The sequence below is a fragment of the Oreochromis aureus genome, linkage group 20 (genome assembly GCF_013358895.1).
Source record: "Oreochromis aureus strain Israel breed Guangdong linkage group 20, ZZ_aureus, whole genome shotgun sequence".
NCBI lineage: Eukaryota > Metazoa > Chordata > Actinopteri > Cichliformes > Cichlidae > Oreochromis > Oreochromis aureus.
In genome coordinates, this window is record NC_052961.1 from 36,904,110 (window position 1) to 36,924,855 (window position 20,746).

General features: G+C 41.5%; 1 protein-coding gene across 1 annotated transcript in view; it reads right to left on the bottom strand.

Annotated features, from left to right (window-relative positions):
- LOC116323399 (ephrin type-B receptor 2-like) overlaps positions 1 to 20,746 on the bottom strand; it is a 64,385-nt gene that overhangs the window by 8,159 nt on the left and 35,480 nt on the right. Inside the window, exons 4-13 of the mRNA XM_039605038.1 lie at positions 17,686 to 17,841; positions 14,075 to 14,410; positions 13,828 to 13,952; positions 13,519 to 13,681; positions 13,289 to 13,397; positions 12,885 to 12,952; positions 4,980 to 5,102; positions 4,357 to 4,604; positions 1,605 to 1,820; positions 1,359 to 1,508 (exon numbers count right to left, since the gene is read on the bottom strand). Coding sequence (XP_039460972.1) covers positions 1,359 to 1,508; positions 1,605 to 1,820; positions 4,357 to 4,604; positions 4,980 to 5,102; positions 12,885 to 12,952; positions 13,289 to 13,397; positions 13,519 to 13,681; positions 13,828 to 13,952; positions 14,075 to 14,410; positions 17,686 to 17,841 — 1,694 coding nt within the window. The remainder of the gene's footprint in view (positions 1 to 1,358; positions 1,509 to 1,604; positions 1,821 to 4,356; positions 4,605 to 4,979; positions 5,103 to 12,884; positions 12,953 to 13,288; positions 13,398 to 13,518; positions 13,682 to 13,827; positions 13,953 to 14,074; positions 14,411 to 17,685; positions 17,842 to 20,746) is intronic.

Here is a 20,746-nt window from a genome sequence, read left to right on the forward strand (position 1 = left end):
CAACGTGGCATTTGGGTCTTGTCAAAAGAAAATTGTGTATATATGATCAGCTACATGAAACGTGCTCTTTTATTAATCAATAAGCAAATGTCTACGTGACTTGTGTCATGAACTCTTCTGTGATAAACAACTTCAAGCTTCCTCTTCTTCTAAGAACATGCAGATTTAGAAAAAGGGGAACCTCAGCTCTGAGTTCTTAGAATAACTCTATTTTATTTGCACACACACACACACACACACACACACACACACACACACACACACACACACAGAAAAGTATAAATAAAGCACGCAGACAGTGATGAGACGCAGGTCTTGCGTTCCATGACTGCCCCTCGCGAGTGAAAGACAGCTGCAGTGTTTGTGTTTTCTAACTCAGGTGTGTCAGCTGAAGAACTACGGGGTGATTTAAAGAAATCCCCTGTCAGGTCTTCTAACTAAAATAGGAAAATAGGAACCTAAATAGTGCCATCATTGTCAGACCTGGCCCACATCTGGTTGAGATACACCCTGCCATGATACCAGTCAGTCCGAAGTGCCAGCTTGATGCTGGATCTGGGGAGGACCTGTTTTCTATGAGCCTGGGCCACATAAACCAAACCACAATCGGGCCAGATGTGGGATTCCATCACATAAACAGTCCCATCTATGCCAGGCCTGGCCCACACCTGGATGACATACCACTTACCATGCCAAAAGTCAGCCAGCAGTGCCGGCCTGACAGCAGATCCGGGCCAGACCTGTCTGCTATGTGGTTAGCATGAGCTTGCCACAGAGGTCACCACCTTTATGGACAGAGTCAATCATTACAGACCTCCAAACTTCACGTGGCCTTCAGATTAGCTCAAGAACAGTGCCTGGAGAGCTTCATGGGTTTGAAAACATTGAAACGCCTCGGATCCAGAGGTGTAAAGCACATCGCCACTAGACTCTAGAGTAGTGGAGATGTGTTTTCTGGAGTCACAAATCACGCTTCTCCATCTGGCAATCTGATGGATGCCTCGGGTTTAAGTAATTGTCACGAGAACAATACTTATCTGACTGTATTGTGCCAAAGCTAAAAATTTGGTGGCGGAGAGATGGGGTTGTTTTTCAGGAGTAAGTAGTGTGCATCAAGGTTTATTTAGTTTATTCACATTTCTCATTTCTCTGTGACCTACCGATTTCAGGGTACAATTTCAGTCACAAAAGATTTTCTCTGACCGACTACAGAAGCAATAATGGGCTGTTACCAGATTCTTTTGGCAGTAAATTTAAACTGCTTAACATAAGCCCAAGGGAACAATTACCACTATCTGGCAGTTTATCATTGTTTATCTTAAACACAAATACCAGTAATTTTAAAGGGCTTTACTTACATCTTGATTACTCATGTCCCAGTAGGGCCTCTCTCCATATGACATCACTTCCCACATGACTATGCCATAGCTCCAGCAGTCACTTGAGGAGGTGAACTTCCTGTACTGAATGGCCTCTGGTGCTGTCCACCTGATGGGAATCTTTCCCCCCTAAGAAGAAGAAAAAGAAGATTTATAATGCAGTTTGAAGTACTTCACTTGAAATGTACTGAATGAAGGTCTCCATAGTCACTGATAAGGACTCACCAGAGCACTGGTGTAAGTGGGGTCTGAAGTATCCTCTTCAAGGAAACGTGACAGGCCAAAGTCAGACACTTTGCACACTAGGTTGCTGTTGACCAAGATGTTCCTCGCTGCCAGGTCTCGATGGACATAGTTCATGTCACACAAGTATTTCATTCCTGCTGCAATGCCGCGCAGCATTCCCACCAGCTGTATCACTGTGAACTGCCCATCATTTTGCTTTTAAGAAAACAACATCAAATTAGTGTAAATTAATATAAATTCACTCCACACAAACCACATGTGCTGACTCTCCAAACATCACAGGTTGTTATAAAACTAAGTGAAAAAACACTGGACTCTTTTGGATAAACGTCTGAGCATTATGTCTCAACCACTCTGCCTGCTTCCATATGCAGCCTTTTTCAAGTATTAAACTGTAAAAATTCTCTTGAAAAAGAGAGTACCAGTGTACCAGGTTATATACAGCAGGCCTTTCAATTTTGTTTGGGGCTGCTTTAGCAAGAAACATTAGCATCTTCTAATACAAGAAACAAACAAAAAAACAAACAATAAAAACCAAGAAAAAGCTCAACATAGATTTATTAAGATTCAAGTTGAGGCACTCTTAAGATGCTTGTTGGGTGGTGGCAGAAACACGTGTTAAAATGACCTGGAAAGGCAATAATATGCATGTTTTTAGCAGTGGTTAGCACTCTTGGCTGCAGGCAGAACGTTCTTGGTTCAGATCTCCTGGTCTGATAGGAACCTTCTATGTAAAGTTTGCATATTTTCCCTGTGCCAGCATGGGTTTCTACTGGGGACTGGTGTTTCCTCTTAGTCTTAAGATATATCTGTACATAAGATGTATCTCTATTGGCAACTGAATTGGTTGATAGTAAATATACTGTATATGTACAGAATAACTGGCATGTGAGTACAAGTGATGAAAAACAATATGAGGTCAGTGCAATGAAAAATTATTACACATTGATGACAAAAATTGACAAATGTCTAGCTGTTATTATAGTGTTGCTACTGGATCAAACCAAGAACCTTCTGATGAGTAGATGACCTGGTCGACCTTCTGAGCTACAGCCACCCCAAAGTGGATGGCAGTCTGATTCCTGCCTATCGAGGGAAGGAGCCTGAGTTGGTTCAAGAGGTCAAGAGATACAGGCTAGATATAGTTGGGCTCACCTCAAGGCAAGGCTTGGGCTCTGGAACCAGCCTCCTGGGGATTGGACTCTGTTCCAGTCTAGAGTTGCTCTTGGTATTCTTTTCACTTTTGAAACCCTTTAGTTCAGGGGACCTGATGTCATTTGCACTTATGTGCCAAACAACATATATTATTATTCTTATGAATATTATTGTTATTATTATAACCCAACCTTCTTACAGTCACTGACTGGGATGATTGAGGGTGCTCCATCTGGTGACTCTGTTGTCCTACTGAACTGGAGAACTGGAGGGAGCTGATCAAGAACAACGACCTGCCTGATTTGGACTTGAGCGGTGTTTTGTGTTTGGACTTCTGTGCAAATCACAGTTTGTCCATAACGTATACCATGTTTAAACATAATGATGTCCATAGGTGCACGTGGCACCAAGACACCCTAGGTCACAGATATATGCTCTGGATAATTGGCTAATGAGGGGAGCTGAGCTGTCATCTCATCACGAGCTGATAGTGAGCTGGATCAGGTAGCAGGGGAGAGGATTCTGGACCTAGTACACCCAAACATGTAGTGGAGGGAATGGGAATGCTGGGAATGTCTGGCAGAGACCATGTTACAGGAGATCTTTAACTCCCACCTCCAGCAGAACTTGACATTAAGTCCAAATGAACCATATTCTGCACATCTGTTGCTAAGGTTGCTGGAAAGAGCTGTGTCCGCAAGGTGTAATCCTCAAACCAGATGGTGGACATTGGAGGTGAAGGGAGCCATTAAGTTGTAGAAGGTTAGCTTTCGGGACTTCAGAGGCAGCTGATGGGCACTGGTAGGAAAAGTTTAAACAAATACTCAGGTGTGGGAAGAGTTTGTGAGGTCATGGAACAAGACTTTCTGTCCTTGACCTTGAAGTTGAAGTGACTGTCAGGTGACTCAGGAGGGTAAAGTGGTGCTATATTCACATTGTGTAGAGTGGGTGTGGGGTGCTGCTGACCTTAGTTTGCAGATAATAGTGTTAGAAATTAGATTTCTCAGAATGGTGGCTCTTCCTTGGAGATAGGATGAAGAGTTCAATCACTGGAGAGGGGCTCAGAATAAAGCCGTTTCTCATCTACAAAAGGAGCCAGTTGAGGTGGTTTGAGCACCTGACTAGGATGCCTCTGGTGTGAGTTCTTTTGAACATGTCCCACCAGAAGGAGGCCCTGGGACAAACCAAGGACACTCTGGAGAGATTTACATCTCTTGGCTTGCTTGGGAAAGCCTCGTGTTCCCTGGGATAAGCTGGAAGAAATGTCTGGGCTTTTTTGATTAGGCTCTCCCCCATGATGCCCCGGATAAACAAAAGAAAATGGATGGATGGACTTTAAAACCTCTTGACGATGACTTCACCTAAATTCATAAGCTGGGATGTGTGAGAAGTGGACAACAATCAGAAAATGGCAATCCACAGATATAATAAAAAAAATACATGGAAGAATTTAAGCTCAGTGACATCTGACGAGTAACCACCCTCATTTGCTCATTAATGTTACTTGTTTTCACACACACACACACACACACACGTACTACTATACTTGTATTGAATTGTACAATGTCTCTTTTACCCTGAGGAATGAGTCAAGGGATCCATTCTCCATGAATTCAGTGATGATCATTACAGGGCTACTCTTGGTAACCACTCCCTCCAGATGGATGATGTTGGGATGATCAAACTGACCCATGATAGATGCTTCACTCAAAAAGTCCCTCCTCTGGCGTTCAGTGTACCCTGCCTTTAAAGTCTTGATGGCCACCAATATCTCCCTTTTCCCAGGTTGTCGGAGGTTTCCACTGCACACTTCTCCAAACTCTCCTGTCAGGTTGACAGAAGGTAAATGACATGTTATGTATTATATTGTATTCATTTTGTGTCATCTTCTGTCACTCTTAAAGTTTTTGTAAACTGCTGTAAACTAGGTATACATGATAGAGAATAATTAGGCAGAAAAGCTGTTTAAGGTGATTTTAGTTTCTAGCACTGTCACCACAGTGCAGTGACTTATTAATCTAACCTTTGATAAAGAAACCTTTGATATTACCTTCTTTAATTTAAAAAAACAATTAATATAATAATAAAGATCAAGACAGTCACAATCTGACGTACTAAGTATCATAAACCTCACCAATCACTGTCTGTCTTTACTTACACCTAACATCGTTTCCTTTCTAAGGCACCTCTTTGTTTTACCTGCTCCAATCACTTGTTCAATCTTTACACAGGAAATGTCAATCTCCTTAGCAAACTCTCTAACCGCTTCATTGGGATCTTCATATGTGAAGGGGTCAATGTAGATCTTCATTCCCGGTGACACTTCAACAGAAAAACAGAAGAAACAGCAACAGATATACATGCAAAGACTGAAACATGAAAACACAGGGAAACCAGATGTTAGGTCTAATTGTTGAATGTTGCCATTGTGATTCTTAAATTTGTACAGTCTTAGTTCAAGCAGTATTATCAAAGCCATTCCTTTGATCCTGAGCACCTCTAACCACTTTGTGTTGGGGGAGGTTTTATTGTAGATACATCCTATCTGAAAGATCTGTTTCTTGTGTTGTAAGCTTCCTGCTTTTATGACCCTTTTGGTCAGCAGGTCACACAAACGCACCCCCAAAACACACACACACACACACACACACACACACACACACACACACACACACACACACACACACACACACACATTCCTACTTACATATAAAAGTTCACACATATATATACAATGCCTTAGAACCATGTGGGCGTTGCTTTGCTGTGTTTTGTGTGAACTGTCTCTCAATAAAAGGCAGCGAGAGGAGGCCATCGTCGGGGTCATTTTCGTGCTGGACACAGATGAGGCCTCCCTTGCGCAAGTAATCAATCGATCGCTGACTGTCTTGTTTTCTTTCATGATGAATAAGTCTCTAGAATTAGCGGGTTTGTGGGAACAGACCCAACATTTATTTGGTCCTTCGAGCCGGATCCTAACACATCGCATCCACCGCGAGGAGAGGGAGAGGATGCCACCGCAACGTCTGGGATGATTGACGGAAAGCCCTGATGCCTTGATGCTTGTCACCAGGCCGGAAAGTTTGCATCTGAACTCCCCTCGGGATGGATGGCGATTGACGGGATACAGAGACTCTTCCCATGAACGGAAACAACATGAACAGTAAGTACAGAAGGCCTTAGAGAGCGGCTACATGACCCTGCGTTGACCGCAGGTACGGGAGCGCGCTAGCCGTGTGAGAGAGACGCAGGCATCTCCGCCGTGTGGGGCGTGGAGACAACCTAGGTTCGGTGACTCCGCCGTGAGGAGTGTTCGGAATCTCCGCCATTTGGGGCGTTTGGAGAGTGTCCGACAGTTGAATTCTCCGCCATATGGGGCGTTTGAGAGTTTTCAACAGAGAGCGCTAGCTGTGCGTGTAGACGCAAGCGATAGGCCTATGTTGTGTGTGTGCGGGCCAGACGTGGTCTGCGTGAGTGTGAGCGTGTCTGACGTCACGGTGTGTGTGAAAAGGTATCCAGCTGGGGCAGACGTGATTCTGCAGGTCACCTGCCCAGTGGACAAAGAAATAACATAAGTTGTGTTGGTGAATGATAGCACAAAGAGTGTTTGGTGTTTCTCAGCCTGAAACAGCTGTAATGCTACTTTCTGTTCATGAGAGAGAGAGAGAGAGATGTGTGTTGTTTTAAGCAGTGATGAGAATAATGAAAATGTGATGAGAGAGGAACACAAAAACATACAGAAAATACATCAACCATACTAACCCTACATGCATACACAATAAATGATACTCATGAAGACCAGATAGCATCTTAAGCATGAGATTCTGTTTGTCATCTTGTCCAAGTCACTAGGAAGATGAAAGTGATACATTGACTAGTGGACTGAATATTATAGGAGGACAGATGACTGCATCATAGAGGAGAAAACAGAATGCTGATGAGGGGTTTTAAATGAGTGAGCTGATTGTGAGTTTCTGGTGTGTGAAGAAGTTTTACCATGGCACACATTTGGATACATGAAAAGAAACTTATTATGTGATGAGACAACAGGGTTATGCTGTATGTTGTGTGTGGCTGATTGGATGAATGTTTGAGATTGATCTAGCTGTTGATTTGTCTTTTGTTACTAAGTTGAGCCTGCCAAATGGGTTGTTACGATTTATCCCCCTGGCATGAAGAACACATGTCATGACTTAAACAAGGCCTTTCTTTCTTTTGCTTTCCTTTATTTTCTTTCCTTTCTTTTTATTTTGTTATTTTCATGGCGTACTGAAAGTTTCGGTTGATGATCTCTGTTTGAGCAGATATGCACGATTAGAACAGAAGCGTTATACGACTCGTCGCCGAGAAAACTGTTGCAAAGTGAGTTTCTCCAAAAATTAAAATGGGCTCGGGAGAAAGCCACTTATTTGGGACAATCAGAAAACAAGTCCATGCCAAAAAGGATTCAGCGACGTAATCCGATTCTAAAGTTCTTCTTTTTTTTGAAATGACGTCATTGCTGGCAGTAGAAACTTATTGCGTCACGAGAGGTTCTACTGTCAGCAAATAAAAAATGGGGACTGACTGGACTGACAAAAGTTTGGCTGACTTGACACCAGTATGCAAGATTGCACCTCCACCTAGACAGTGACAAAAGGGTGGATGTATGTATGTTTCTTTTTACAGAAGCAGAAAGATGACAGCAACAGGTTGCATGGGCTTTTGGGCCGTGCTGACTTAACCTTTTAATTGCCACTTTCTGTGCCTTTGTGAATTTACCAGCGGTGTGTTATTCATGACCTTGTATTGTTTACAGTGCAGAGGTCACTGTGAGAAAGTGTGCATACAGATGCGCTGCGCTAACATCTACATCAGTTTTTTCCACAGCAGATGGTTAATCATGTGATTTGATCATGTAATTTATAGCAGGACACAACTTAATGATGTTTTTCTACCACAGGATTACTGAGATTTTGTGTGAAGAAAACTGTGGTTACAGGCTGTGTGTTGATGATGAAATTACACTGTGTTGTGGAGAAAATATGAATGTTACAAGGGAGAAGTGAATACAGTGTGACACTGTGTTTGAAACCAGTGTTACTTCTTTTTACAGCAGAGTGTTAGCTTTATGACCTTTTACAGCACCTCTGGAATCTGGATGGCCGACACCTGACCACCAGGATGAACCGTGTGTTTGGCTAATGTTTGTTTTTCTTTAAGAGTGCTTGTAAAGGATTCAGCACAGACAGATGGTTACAGAATAGTTGAACATGGGGCTCATTAGCTGGCCACTATTGAGCTCACAGTGATAAAAATGAGTGGAGTGACATTGCTTAAGGAAAGTCACCGATTAAATTGTGGAATAAATTGGGATGGTTCATGATTTGGGACAAATTATGATAATAATAATAGTGATTTAATGATTGGAGAAAACCTGCACATGATATTTGTCTTTTATGCTGAATACTTTATTACTCTTATGATCTATAGTTGGTTGAAAATGTGAAGTTTGATTTAAAGACTTTGTCTTCCAGGATACAGGCTCTGGGTGGAGCTGGGAGTTAAACAAGCTAAACATTTAATTGCTGACTGATGTTTTTACACAGGGTCACAGGTTGGAGTACGGCTGCTCCAATGGACAAACCCTGGAGAATGTTTTAGGGAGACTGTGCAACATTCTTGTACATGTCTCATTCGGGAGTTGACACATGGCGGAAGCCATGTGGCGAGAGGAGTGTCATTTTAATTTGCAGATGTCGCGAGATGCCATGACGAGAAGGAGTGACTGAGGAGATCGTCCACAAGATGGAAGCTGAGGCCAGGAGAGAGTCTTCAGGAGGATCGGAGATCACCTTCGGCACAGAGAGCTGTGCTACTGGGCTTCCAGGAGATCGTCATGAGGAGACTCTGCACTGCAAAATCTTAAATGAGATAAAAGAGTTTCGACGTTGACGTTGAGGAAGACAGCTAAGGTGTACGACGTGCTGTGCCTTTAAAATCTTCAGCAGCGTCGGAACATGAGAACCTGAGGGAGCGTGCCAGGCTCCAAAAAGTGACAGCGCAGAGGAGGTCCAGCGATGGACTTGTGGTTCTGTGAACAGCACAAATGCCAGGTGACTGTGAAATAACTAACAGCACTTTTTCCACAAGTGAAGCCAGTAACTTCCTATCGTAACAGATTAGCTCTAGTTGCTTGTGCTTTACCTCCATGCGTGAGACCAGTATGTGCAGCAGCTCAAGCTGTACAATGTTTCAGGAAATAGTTCATTTCACCTTTTGACACTGTTAGTTCCACACGAGGTAGATGTCTTCTACTGCAGACTAAAATTACATTTCTGTCACCTACAAGACACTTGTCTTTAATGTTACTGTTACTCTCACAACCATACATATTACCATAAGGTGATGCACAATTCTGAATCCGTCAAACCTTTTGCCAACGAAAGAAGAGGGCACTTCTCATGAGTGTAGAGACCACGTCGAGAAGGAGTGCAAGCCGAGGGATGACTTAACGGATGTGCCACTTGGTGAGGGAAAGGTTTGGTTTGTTGATGGTTTGAGTTTTACAACAGTAGAGGGACAGACTAAAACAGGTTTTACTGTAGTAGATAGTGAGAAAGTTATCTGTGCAGGACAACTAGCATGTTTCATATTTGCTTGAGCAGCAGAGATGCTAGCTTTAACGGAAGTGTGTAAAGCTGCAGAGAAATAAGATGTGACGATATACACTGATAGCCAATATGCATTTGCTACATTACATTTCTTTGTGGTGCAATGGGTGAGACGAGGTGTGACAGCCTCTACAGGGAAACCTGTAGAACATGCCAAACTCTTGCAAAATCTGCTGGAGGCAGAGTTTTTACCCAGTAGAATTGCCGTTTGTAAATGTGTAGCACACATGTGAGGGAAAGATCCAGTTGCATTAGAGAATGCTTTTGCAGATAAGATCGCGAAAGAGGCAACTTTAGGAGAACATGGTGTTAACGTTTTGGCAGTGCAATCTACTGCAGGGAAACGGTTGTGATTTACAGTAGGAGCGAGCTTGCAGGATGGTGTTTGTTATCTGTGTGATAAACCAATACTGCCTTAGAATTTGTATAAGACTGCTGCTATTTTGCGCCATGGGCTTTGCCATGTCGCAACAGGAGGGAGATAATGAGTAGTTTATACTTTAAGATTAAATACCCTTAAAAAAAATTTTTTTGCAGGTCATGTATGATATGTTGCAAGCATAATTCTCAGGGTAATTTGAGACCTAAGAGAGGGAAATTCCCCAGACCCAGTCACCCATTTTAAGTTATTCACATGGACTTTATAGAGCTGTCCAACTGTAATAACTATAAGTACTGTTTAGTGATAGTGTGCCCTTTTTCAAAGTGGGTAGAAATCGTCCCAACTAGGGAAGCAGATGCCATTTCGGTTGCCAAAGCAATATGTAAGAATATCATTTGGAACATGGGATTCCCGAGACCATTTATAGTGATAATGGTCCACATTTTGTAAATGAAGTGATTAGATTAATGGCACAACATCTAGGGATAACACTAAAAACATCATTGTTTATATCACCCACAAAGTGCAGGGTTGATAGAGAGAACTAATGGAATAGTAAAGTTAAGACTTAGGAAGAGACACGCAGGACATGGTTAAACTGTATAGAATTAGTTAGGAGGTATACGAATGGACATGAGGATTACTCCAACAGAGAATGGTCTGACTCGTTGAGATTATATATGTTAGAGTATTTAGAGTTCTAGTCTTCTGTAGTGATGATAGGAGAGCAGAAGAGAGAGCATATTAGCAGATTAGATGCTTAAAATGTGTAAAAATAAAGAAGTCTTGAGAACAAATGATCTGCCAGATGATTCTGTTTCTCCGCAGGAGCAGAGTCTGAAGTCTGGAGATTGGATGTTGATAAGGCCATGGAGAGGAAGTGCTGATCCAGTCCACGGTGGGAAGGTCCATATCGGATGCTGCTGATGACGACCACAGCAGTGAAGATTGCTGAAAGAAACACTTGGATACATCAAGTGCACTGCAAGAAGGTAACACACTTCCTGGCCGACTCTGGGTGATGGTGAAAAGTCCAGGGTACAAAGGGGGGAGTAAATCTCTAGGACCTCTCGTCTCAATCCTGGTGAAGAAACCATTGGATCCTGAACCTAATTTAGAATGGCTGGGAATGTGCTGTTCGCCTTCTTGTGCCTGTGGACCCAGAGTGGGATGACAGGAGCGCACTGGGACAGAGCAAATCACACCCAGTACCCGCATGGGTTTTCAACAACTACTGGTGGCAGTTTGTGAACACAACCGCTCACATAAAGAACGAGACCAATGGTTATGCTTGTGATGCCACTGGCTATACATTCTTCTGGACTGTGGCCATATAGCATCACTGAGAGCGAGACAGTTTGTTTGGTTGCCTTAGCAACACATCCATGAGTAAACGTACTTGGAACACTGCCAACTTTTCAACTTCTGAACCTGAATGGACGGTTGGTTCACCAGTAGCTGGGAAGGTGAACTGCTCTGGTACGACAGACCTGCTAGTCCGACTCCAAGTATCTGACTTGCTGCAGGACATTGAAAAGCTAAATGAACTGGAAACAGGCCAGTTGCCTATGTGTATGAAGGGCAATGGATTAGTCCAAGTTGGAGATTTACCATGGAATTTGTACAACATCAACTATTCTTTTGTCCTCTGTAAGAAGGACGTAAACAGAGAAGCCTTTTGTCTACATTTACATCATGAACACTTCTCTAAGCTGGTTGAGGTTTTGAACCAAGAAGATCAAAACACCTTGATCCAATTTCCTTCACAAAGCTTTTCCTGTGGTGACAACAGGACAGGAGAAGAGTTGTAAATGCAGATAATTCACCAGTTGACTCTAACCCCCACAGGATGCCTAAAGTGAGAAGATTTGGGGGGTTGATAAAGTCATAAAGAAGGGAGTTGACCAGGCTACAGCTTTGAAGTTAGCTGAGAGCCACATGGACAAACGATAAAGTCAACTGATGTGTTTGAATGCCTATGTCTGTATACAGTTGTATTGTAGTGACATATGATTTGATTCAAATGATTTTGAATGTTGATTCTTCTTGTTTGACTGTTACATTCAGTTGTTTACTTGCAGGAATACATAATAAATCGCACGACAGGAGTAGATGCACCACAAGGCTGGATAACTTGGTGAATGTCTGGTCCTTGGTGGCATCTTCTTTTGAAAATATTAATTCCTGTTTTTGGACTGTTGACACTGATTTGCTTACATATACGATGTAGTTTACTGTGTATGAGATCAATGAGAAGCAGGTTAACTGTATTAACTGTGAACTTTTGCATCGATAGAAGGTGAATGAAGAGGAGTTGTGTATGAATGAAATCTACACTGACACTGTCCAAACAAAGGGTGCATAAGTTGAAATTTAAGTATATACAATGACAAAAAGGGGGGAAATGTTAGGTCTAATTGTTGAATGTTGCCATTGTGTTTCTTAAATTTGTACAGTCTTAGTTCAAGCAGTATTATCAAAGCCATTCCTTTGATCCTGAGCACCTCTAACCACTTTGTGTTGGGGGAGGTTTTATTGTAGATACATCCTATCTGAAAGATCTGTTTCTTGTGTTGTAAGCTTCCTGCTTTTATGACCCTTTTGGTCAGCAGGAGGTCACACAAACGCACCCCCAAAACACACACACACACACACACACACACACACACACACACACACACACACACACACACATTCCTACTTACATATAAAAGTTCACACATATACATACAATGCCTTAGAACCATGTGGGCGTTGCTTTGCTGTGTTTAGTGTGAACTGTCTCTCAATAAAAGGCAGCGAGAGGAGGCCATCGTCGGGGTCATTTTCGTGCTGGACACAGATGAGGCCTCCCTTGCGCAAGTAATCAATCGATCGCTGACTGTCTTGTTTTCTTTCATGATGAATAAGTCTCAAGAATTAGCGGGTTTGTGGGAACAGACCCAACACCAGATTTCTTTCTGTCATTTTTTTTGCCACATCCAATCTTGAAATAACATTAATTTCACAAAATACAGCACTAATGGCTATTAGTCTAAATATCAACAACTTGCAGTAAAAGGTACATACTGTGACCGCTGGTGTAATGTTGTAGTTTGTCTGTATATTCAGATTCTGGTCTGTCAGAATTTCTTTTGCTGGAAACAAATACAAAAAAGACAGCATGTAGATCCATCAACTCAAAAACAAAAACTAAATCTATTAATGACATAAAAAATCAAACAAAACAGAGCACAGGGTGTGCTTTTATCACTAGTGTACAATAAAGACTGATGCTTGACAAAGACAACACAAAATATATGTTTACTAAGTAAATAATCATGACCTGACATAGTCAAGTCTTGAGTTTGAACTACTCCAGAAAAAAACAAAACATGTGTTTCTACCCCATTTAAAACTGTCAAAAATGTCAACATAATGTGGTGAAGAGTGGGACATTTTCTGGGGGACAGAGTGGACACAGAGTGGCTCACCTGCGACAAACAATTATGACGACAGTGATGGCAATAATAAAGACAACCCCTGCAGCAGATGAACCAATGATGAGGGGGAGCTTCTCCTGAATAATGGAGTTATATTCTTCTACAGGTTAAAAGACAAGAAACCACAAAATGTAATTTTTATATTTAGAGTTACATATTAGGTAGCACACAGGGGAAGAAATACGTCTGAATTTAGGTTTGTCAGTAAATCTGATTCCTACCTTCAGTCATGGTTTGGAAGTACATTTTACCACTGAAGCGTCCAAATCCAGCGACAGTCCGAGCCCGGACCTGAAACACGTATATGGTTCCAGGCCTTAAGCCTCGTATGACTGCGGTGTTGGTCTGACTCCTCGTTAGAGATGAGTTCCATTCTGCTTGGTTCTGAATAACACACACCAAAGACTTTAAATCAGGCAGATCTGTCTATAATTGAAACTTTTGAGTACAATTCAAGAGCCAAAATGTTTCAGGCTCAGATGCCTTGAGGTGACTGTTGAAATGAATTCAATCAGTTGGCACTGATGTACCTTCTCATAATACTGCAGTTCATAGTCCAGAATAACACCATTGGGCTGATCTGGCTGGGACCAGGACAGAGTGATGCTGTTAGGAGTTCTGCTAACCTGGTGGATGATGGACACTATTGATGGTGCTGAGAAAAAAACAAAGAGAATCTGAAGGGTGTAGAAAACATACTAACAGGCATTTAAGCTACTAAAACAGAAGTTAATACTGAAATCACTGAAATATCACTTGAGTAACATCATGCCTCACCAGCCTGGTTTGTGGTGATGTTGACAGATGTGTACTGTGGTGAATAAGGGCTCTGATCAGACACTCCATTGACAGCTTGTATTTCAAATGTGTACTGCGTGTGAACCATGAGGTCGCTGATATGTACTCGGGTGTTGGTGAGTCCCAGCTGACGTGGGATAAACTGTACGTTGTCACCACAGCGGGTGCAGCCGCTGCGGCTGCTGCCACAACTCTTACATATGATGTTGTAAACTACATCTTCTCGGCCACCACTCTCCTTTGGTGGGCTCCACTCCAGCATCAGAGAAGTCTCATTTACTATGGAGATGACATTTTGTGGTGCAGATGGAACAGCTAGAAGACAAAGGGGGAAAAGAAAATTATGCTAATAGTAATTACTGCCTGTTATAAGTTTGTTACTTTTTTTTCCCTCAAGCTTGCACCTCACTAGCTGAGGATTGCAAGCAAAAAACCAGGGTCTATTGGATGGTGGCGTCAGTCCTGCATCTTTTTCCGGAGGTTTTCTTTTGGGGGGGTGGGGCAGGTGTATTTATAGGTTATATAATTATAATATAATACTTATAATTTATAATGACAATAAATTACACACAGGGGAACTCGATTATCAAATTAAGTGATTTCTGAAGCCAACTGATTGCACTGGAGTTTATTTAGGGGCATTAGAGTACAGGGGGCTGAATGCAAATGCATGTCATGTTTTTCAGTTTATTTTTTTAAATTTTGAAAACCATGTATCATTTTCATACCACTCCACAGTTATGTATTACTTTGTGTTGTCACAAAGAATCTCTATAAAAAACATTTAACTTTATGGTTGCAAGGTGACAAAATGTATAAAAGTTCAAGGGGTATGAATACTTTTTCAAGGCACTGTATGTGCCATGGCCTTTATTGTCCCTTGGGAGGTCTGCAGTTCAAATGGGGAAAGATGAAATTCAGGCTCCAAGTCTATATTTCTCTGCTGGACAACTGTGAGCTTCCTCTTCAGGTTAGGTCTTCAGGAAGAAACCTCCGGCAAAACCAGGCTCAAGGAGGGGTGCCACCTGACACGACCGGTTGGGATGAGAGAACATTGAACTGATGAAGTGATGGAACATTGACAATGCTCCATCAGATCAGATGCTTGTAGATGCAAAAACTGCTCTTTGCAACTTTCATACTACCAGTATCACTGAAACGACTGACACAGAAATCCTAGAGCACTTCGGTATAAGATCAAGGATCCAGGTAGAGAAAGCTTCCCCACAGAGAGGGCAGCTGGAAGCCAAAATCAGAGAAACCCAGAAGGATATCAATCGGTGCAAAAGGGTTTCATGAGAGAGAGGTCCTGGATGAAAATAAGGTACAATTGGGTTTTCAAAACTGAGGCTTTTGAAAATGACAAAAAAAGGCTCACAGCTCTTGAAACTAGACTGAAGAGATAAACCAGAGAAGAGAATCACCTGTTCTGCTAAGATGCATCTAAGTGAAATTCACAAATAGCACAAATAAAGGGGCTCCTCCTAGGTACTAATCCAAACTGGCTTACACAGAGCAGAATAATCCTGATCATAAAAAAAGCCCTACAAGAATATGATGTCATTGAACTACTGCAAGAAAACCTGTTTCTCCACAACATAGAAGCTCATCTCAGGCATCATAGCAACAGAGCTGAGTAGGCACATCAGTCATTACATAAGCACAGCTCAGAAAGGTATTGGAAATAACACCAGTGGCCAAAAGGGCCGCACTCACCAGTAATGCTAGGGGTACTGGTGGGCAAAACTCATAAGCCAGGGTTGTCCAACTCCAGGCCTCAAGGGCCGGTGTCCTGCAGGTTTTAGATGTGTCCTTGATCCAACACAGCTGATTCAAATGGCTAAATTACCTTTTCAACATGTCCTGAACCCTGATGGAATAAAAAAGCTGGCCAAAAGAGGAAATAGAAGCCACTGACATCAAGACAAGGAAGCTCCTGACCATGCATGGAGGGTTTCACCCCAAGTCCAATACCCTAAGGCTGTATGCTAAGTGAAAGGAAGGAGGCAGGGACTGGTGAGTTTCAGCACCACAGTACAGGATGAGAGAAAAAACATCCACAAATACATCATGAAGCTGGCCACGACCAACCATGTGCTCATTGAATACCTCAGGCAGCAGAAACCCAAGAAAGAGGAGGAACCATCATGAAAGGCCAGGCCACTGGGAGACGCCCCTAAGGGTGATGTAGAATGGCCGAGCTAAGATCCTGTGGGACTTTCAGGTACAGACCGACAAAATGGTGGTGGCTAACCAACCGGACATAATAGTGGACAAGCAGAAGACGGCCTTAGTGATAGATTTAGCAACTTTCAAACCCCCAGCCCAAATATCACCGGTGTGATATGGGCCATATTACATGCTGGTACTGGGACCTGGGCCAGTCTAGGCTCCAGAGTGTGGGGCCCACATCTGTCCCATGGTACATTACATAATTGGTATGGAATAATGTTGGTCAAAAAAATTAGGTTCCCAATGAAGGTTTTCAGTGGGAAAGAGCACTGTGGGTTGCCCACAAAAAGCCCACACAGAGACTCAAAAGGCAAAATTGCTCTAGGCCTGACATGAGCTATCTCACATGAGGTCTACATTTTCTGTGGGCATGTTTGCTGGAAGATAGTTGCTGCGCGGTTGTAGCTAATGGGAATCCTCCTATGCACTTTGCCTTTAGAATAGTTAACTTCTTGACTTACTAATACTTACAAATATATATATGGTGTTTCTATGTAAGAGTTTAGAATCTCCCCACTGGATGTGAGTATATTACGGATTGTAGTCAACTGAATTCAGTTTTTTACTCCTCCCAATTCAAGTGTATAATCCTAGCTACAGTGGCTGCAGGAAAAACACATTTTTGATCACATTTAGTGACCAGCTGCTTTGCATTTCCCCATAATAGTCACAGCCAGTTGGCATGTTTCTACTACTCTTTGTGTATAAAAACATTTCTGTAAACACTATATATTAACATGATTGAATAATATCAATATTTGGCAAAACATCTGAAATAAAAAATGATTTGATTTTTTTTCATTTTGTCTTCGTACCCTCATCCCTAACTGTTCATGGTAGATGGCTGCCCACACACACAAATATTAAATGGTCGTATATAGTTATTTGTGATCTTTATATTAAAAACAACATATGTGGCCGATCTGTAGCTACATATATAAGGACTATTTCCATCTCAACCACTATATTCAAGATAGCAGGGCAACATGTCAGTTTCTAAAATCAGGCACACCCTCCTGTTTTTTTAAAATTAATTACTTCTAAATTCATGAGAAGATGTAATTACACACAACTCAATGTATACATAGAGCAGTTTTAATTTTTCAAATAATCTAGTGTAGGTTATGACTAATCCTTGTTTCGCAACTTTGTTCACATGGATCAGCTTCATCTTATCTTTCTCTTCTGTTTCCTCTCACCCCAGCTGGAGTCAGTCTCAGTTGTCACAGGTTGTCGCGGGGTACACCCTGGCCAAAATTGATATCATCATCTTCACATGCGTAGGTGCTCATGGGCTAAGCCTATTTGTATCTGGTAGTCTGCTATCTGGGAATTGTGACAGGTGTGTGTATACATACTGGTACAAGGCATCTGTTGAGGGTCAGATTCAGTGCGATAGTAGCCATTGCGACAGACACAGTTAGTTGCTCCCTCGCTGGTGGTCCGGCTGTTAATGGGGCACTGTAAACATTTGTGGTCTCCCTGAGCAGCCTTGAAGAAGCCTGTAATACATGCTGTGAGGGGGAAACACATAGTGGTTAAATACATTTAAAAAACTTGCTGAGACAGGAAAGAAGAAACAATTAGCTTAGGAACAAATTGCACACTATACAAGTACAGAATAATTTCTTATGAGCCACAACTACAGATTAAGATAGTTTGTGTGAGCTTTTTCAAACGCCTTTGCTCAGAAAGTAAATGTTTAATCATTATAGCCCACATGGCGGCAACTAATAAATGTACTGGACAGAAATGACTATAGACTCTACCACTGTAATAAAAAGCAAAAACATTTTCAGCCTGAAAAGTGAATTCTCTTTAATTTGGAAAAAAAACAAGTAAGCTAAGAATGTTATGCTTTTACAAATTGTATTATTCTTCCTGTTCTAATCTGATCTGATTTAATGTCACTCGTTTTTTACCCATAAAAAATACAAAGACTGGAAGTAAAACAAAATATGAAAACAAGAGAAAGGCTCTTAGAAAATAAACTAAAAAGAGAGTAATGGAAAACTATTGAAGACAAAGAGAAGGAGGGCTTGTGTCATGGTAGATAATTTAGGTTGATTTTCTCCAGACATTTAAGATTTTATTTTTTAGCTTCTGTGCTTCCTCTAGCCCAGGGGTGGGCAATCTCAGTCCACGAGGGCCGGTGTCCCTGCAGGTTATAGATGTGTCCTCGAACCAACACAGCTGATTTAAATGGCTAAATTACCTCCTCAACATGTCCTGAAGTTCTCCAGAGGCCTGGTAATGAACTAATCATGTGATTCAGGTGTGTTGACCCAGGGTGAGATCTAAAACCTGCAGGACACCGGCCCTCACCACCCCTGCTCAAGCCCCTTAAACTTATGGACAAAGGATGTAAGCAAAATGAAAATACAGTGAATACTTGAACACTAAATAAAACAAAAATGCTGCATAAAAGCAATAAACACCAGCTTCAACAAGAATCACAAAAATATATTCAAAGAATATGTCAAATAACCCAAACCCCTGACTTACAAGACGTCAACACAAAGAACCTTTTCAACTCAGGGAATCCAAACTCCGCTTTAAGTTTTCAGTGTTCAATTTTGCATCTCATTCTTCACAGATATTAACAAATCAGTTTGTTTTACAGCAGTCCTTTTCCTGCAGTCCAGACAACAAAATAGGTTTACCTCAAACTCAAAAGATCAAGAGGGTGTTTGTCTTCCTCTTTTAGTTGGCTTGTTTATTGGTCTTTACTCACAAGACCGTCAGTTCTGCTAGTCCTGTCACTCCAGTGATACGGTTCAGAATTTCCCAGTCTTTCTTCAGCTGGTTCCATAAACAAGTGAAGGAAGATGACAGTAGGAGTACTGAGATTCCAGAGTGTTGGAAGAAGTCAGTTGCAAGAGTAATAGTAATACATGCCACCATCTGTTTCCTGCAAAGGGTTTGAACAACTTCTTTGCGATTTCTGATATATGACTCGCCCATCTTCTAACTTTAAAAAAAAAAAAAGTTCTATCAGTGTTTTTTAATGCGTGTGTGTGTGTGTGAGAGTGTGAGTGTGTGTGTGTGTGTGTATGTCTTTTCCAGGGCATGCCTAAATGTGGAACACTCCAGCTGTCACACGTGGAAAAGCGAGACCCTATCAAACCCAAGACAAACTGAAACCTAAGGAGGACATGACATCAACAGAGTGAGTGGAGTAAATGAATGTTTATGGTTGTGGTCGACATGCCACCATACACTATGCCTCAAAGCCAAACTAATGGATTCTGAAATAGTAAGTCCTTCATCCAGGTCTGAATATTTTCAGACTTATTATTTATTTGAAAATTATTTCAACATTTGAAATAAAGTTACTGCTGCATGAACATGCACAGAATTTACTCGAGGAAAAGATTTATTTATCTCAACAAGGAATTCAATCATTCCCCAAACCAGTTCTCATGATGCTGGACTTTACTGGAGGTATTTTTGTAGAACGCAGACACTATAAAGGAAAACACATGAGATGAAAAATATATGTACAGTATACAAATCTAATAATTTACAGTGATACATTTCATGCCTACCAACCTTACTGTGAAGTCAACTTTAGTCAGCTTCTCCTTAAACTAACTTAATTTAAAAGATTTTGCTTGCATTTCTGTTTGTGTACTGCAAATGTAACTTTTTCCTCAAACTGTCAAACGAATGTCTAAACTAGAGACCGCCCAACAGATTGAGCTAAGTGGAAAGTACAAGACGTGCTTAAATGTGTGTGTGCATGGTTGGAAGATCCAGTAAAAAAATAGTTGTCACTTTAATTCTGAATGAAAAAAGTTGGATTATGTATTGCATTGTTTCCCATACTTGTGGTCAGGTGTTTAATTCCAAGTAGGAGGGAAGGTTTGTTTACCAGTTTCCATTGTCCTTTTTATTGCATAAACAGGGAGAGACAACGATAGATTTGCCATTTAGAGACACTTCTAACATTCTGCTAAATGGTAAGTTGAGTGGTACTTTTCTACTCAATTTTGAGCACTCAAAGTGCTTGCTCACTGCAACTCTCACTCATCCAATCACAGTGTGATGATTCGCTCAGGTATTTGCTCTCTGTCAGCTACGTCTCTCTTCTAATATGAAAGGGGTTTTTGTCAGTCCCTTCCCTCAAACACATTCATACAGATCTTTAATCTATATGCAAATACGTCTATCTAACATTCACATCGAGGGCAACTAAGGATACTTTGACACAAGGACAAGGGATCGATTCACCAGCCTTCCAGTTGGTAGACAACCCACTTCAGCCACACCCATCCCTTTTTTATGACCGTAACATCTATAACATTTCTATAACAATTAAAACTGAAGGCTACGAACAAGCAGATAGTAAGCAAATCTAAAGGTTTTTCAATCACAGAGTGTTCTTGGTTTTTCACACATTACTTCAGCATTTTGTCT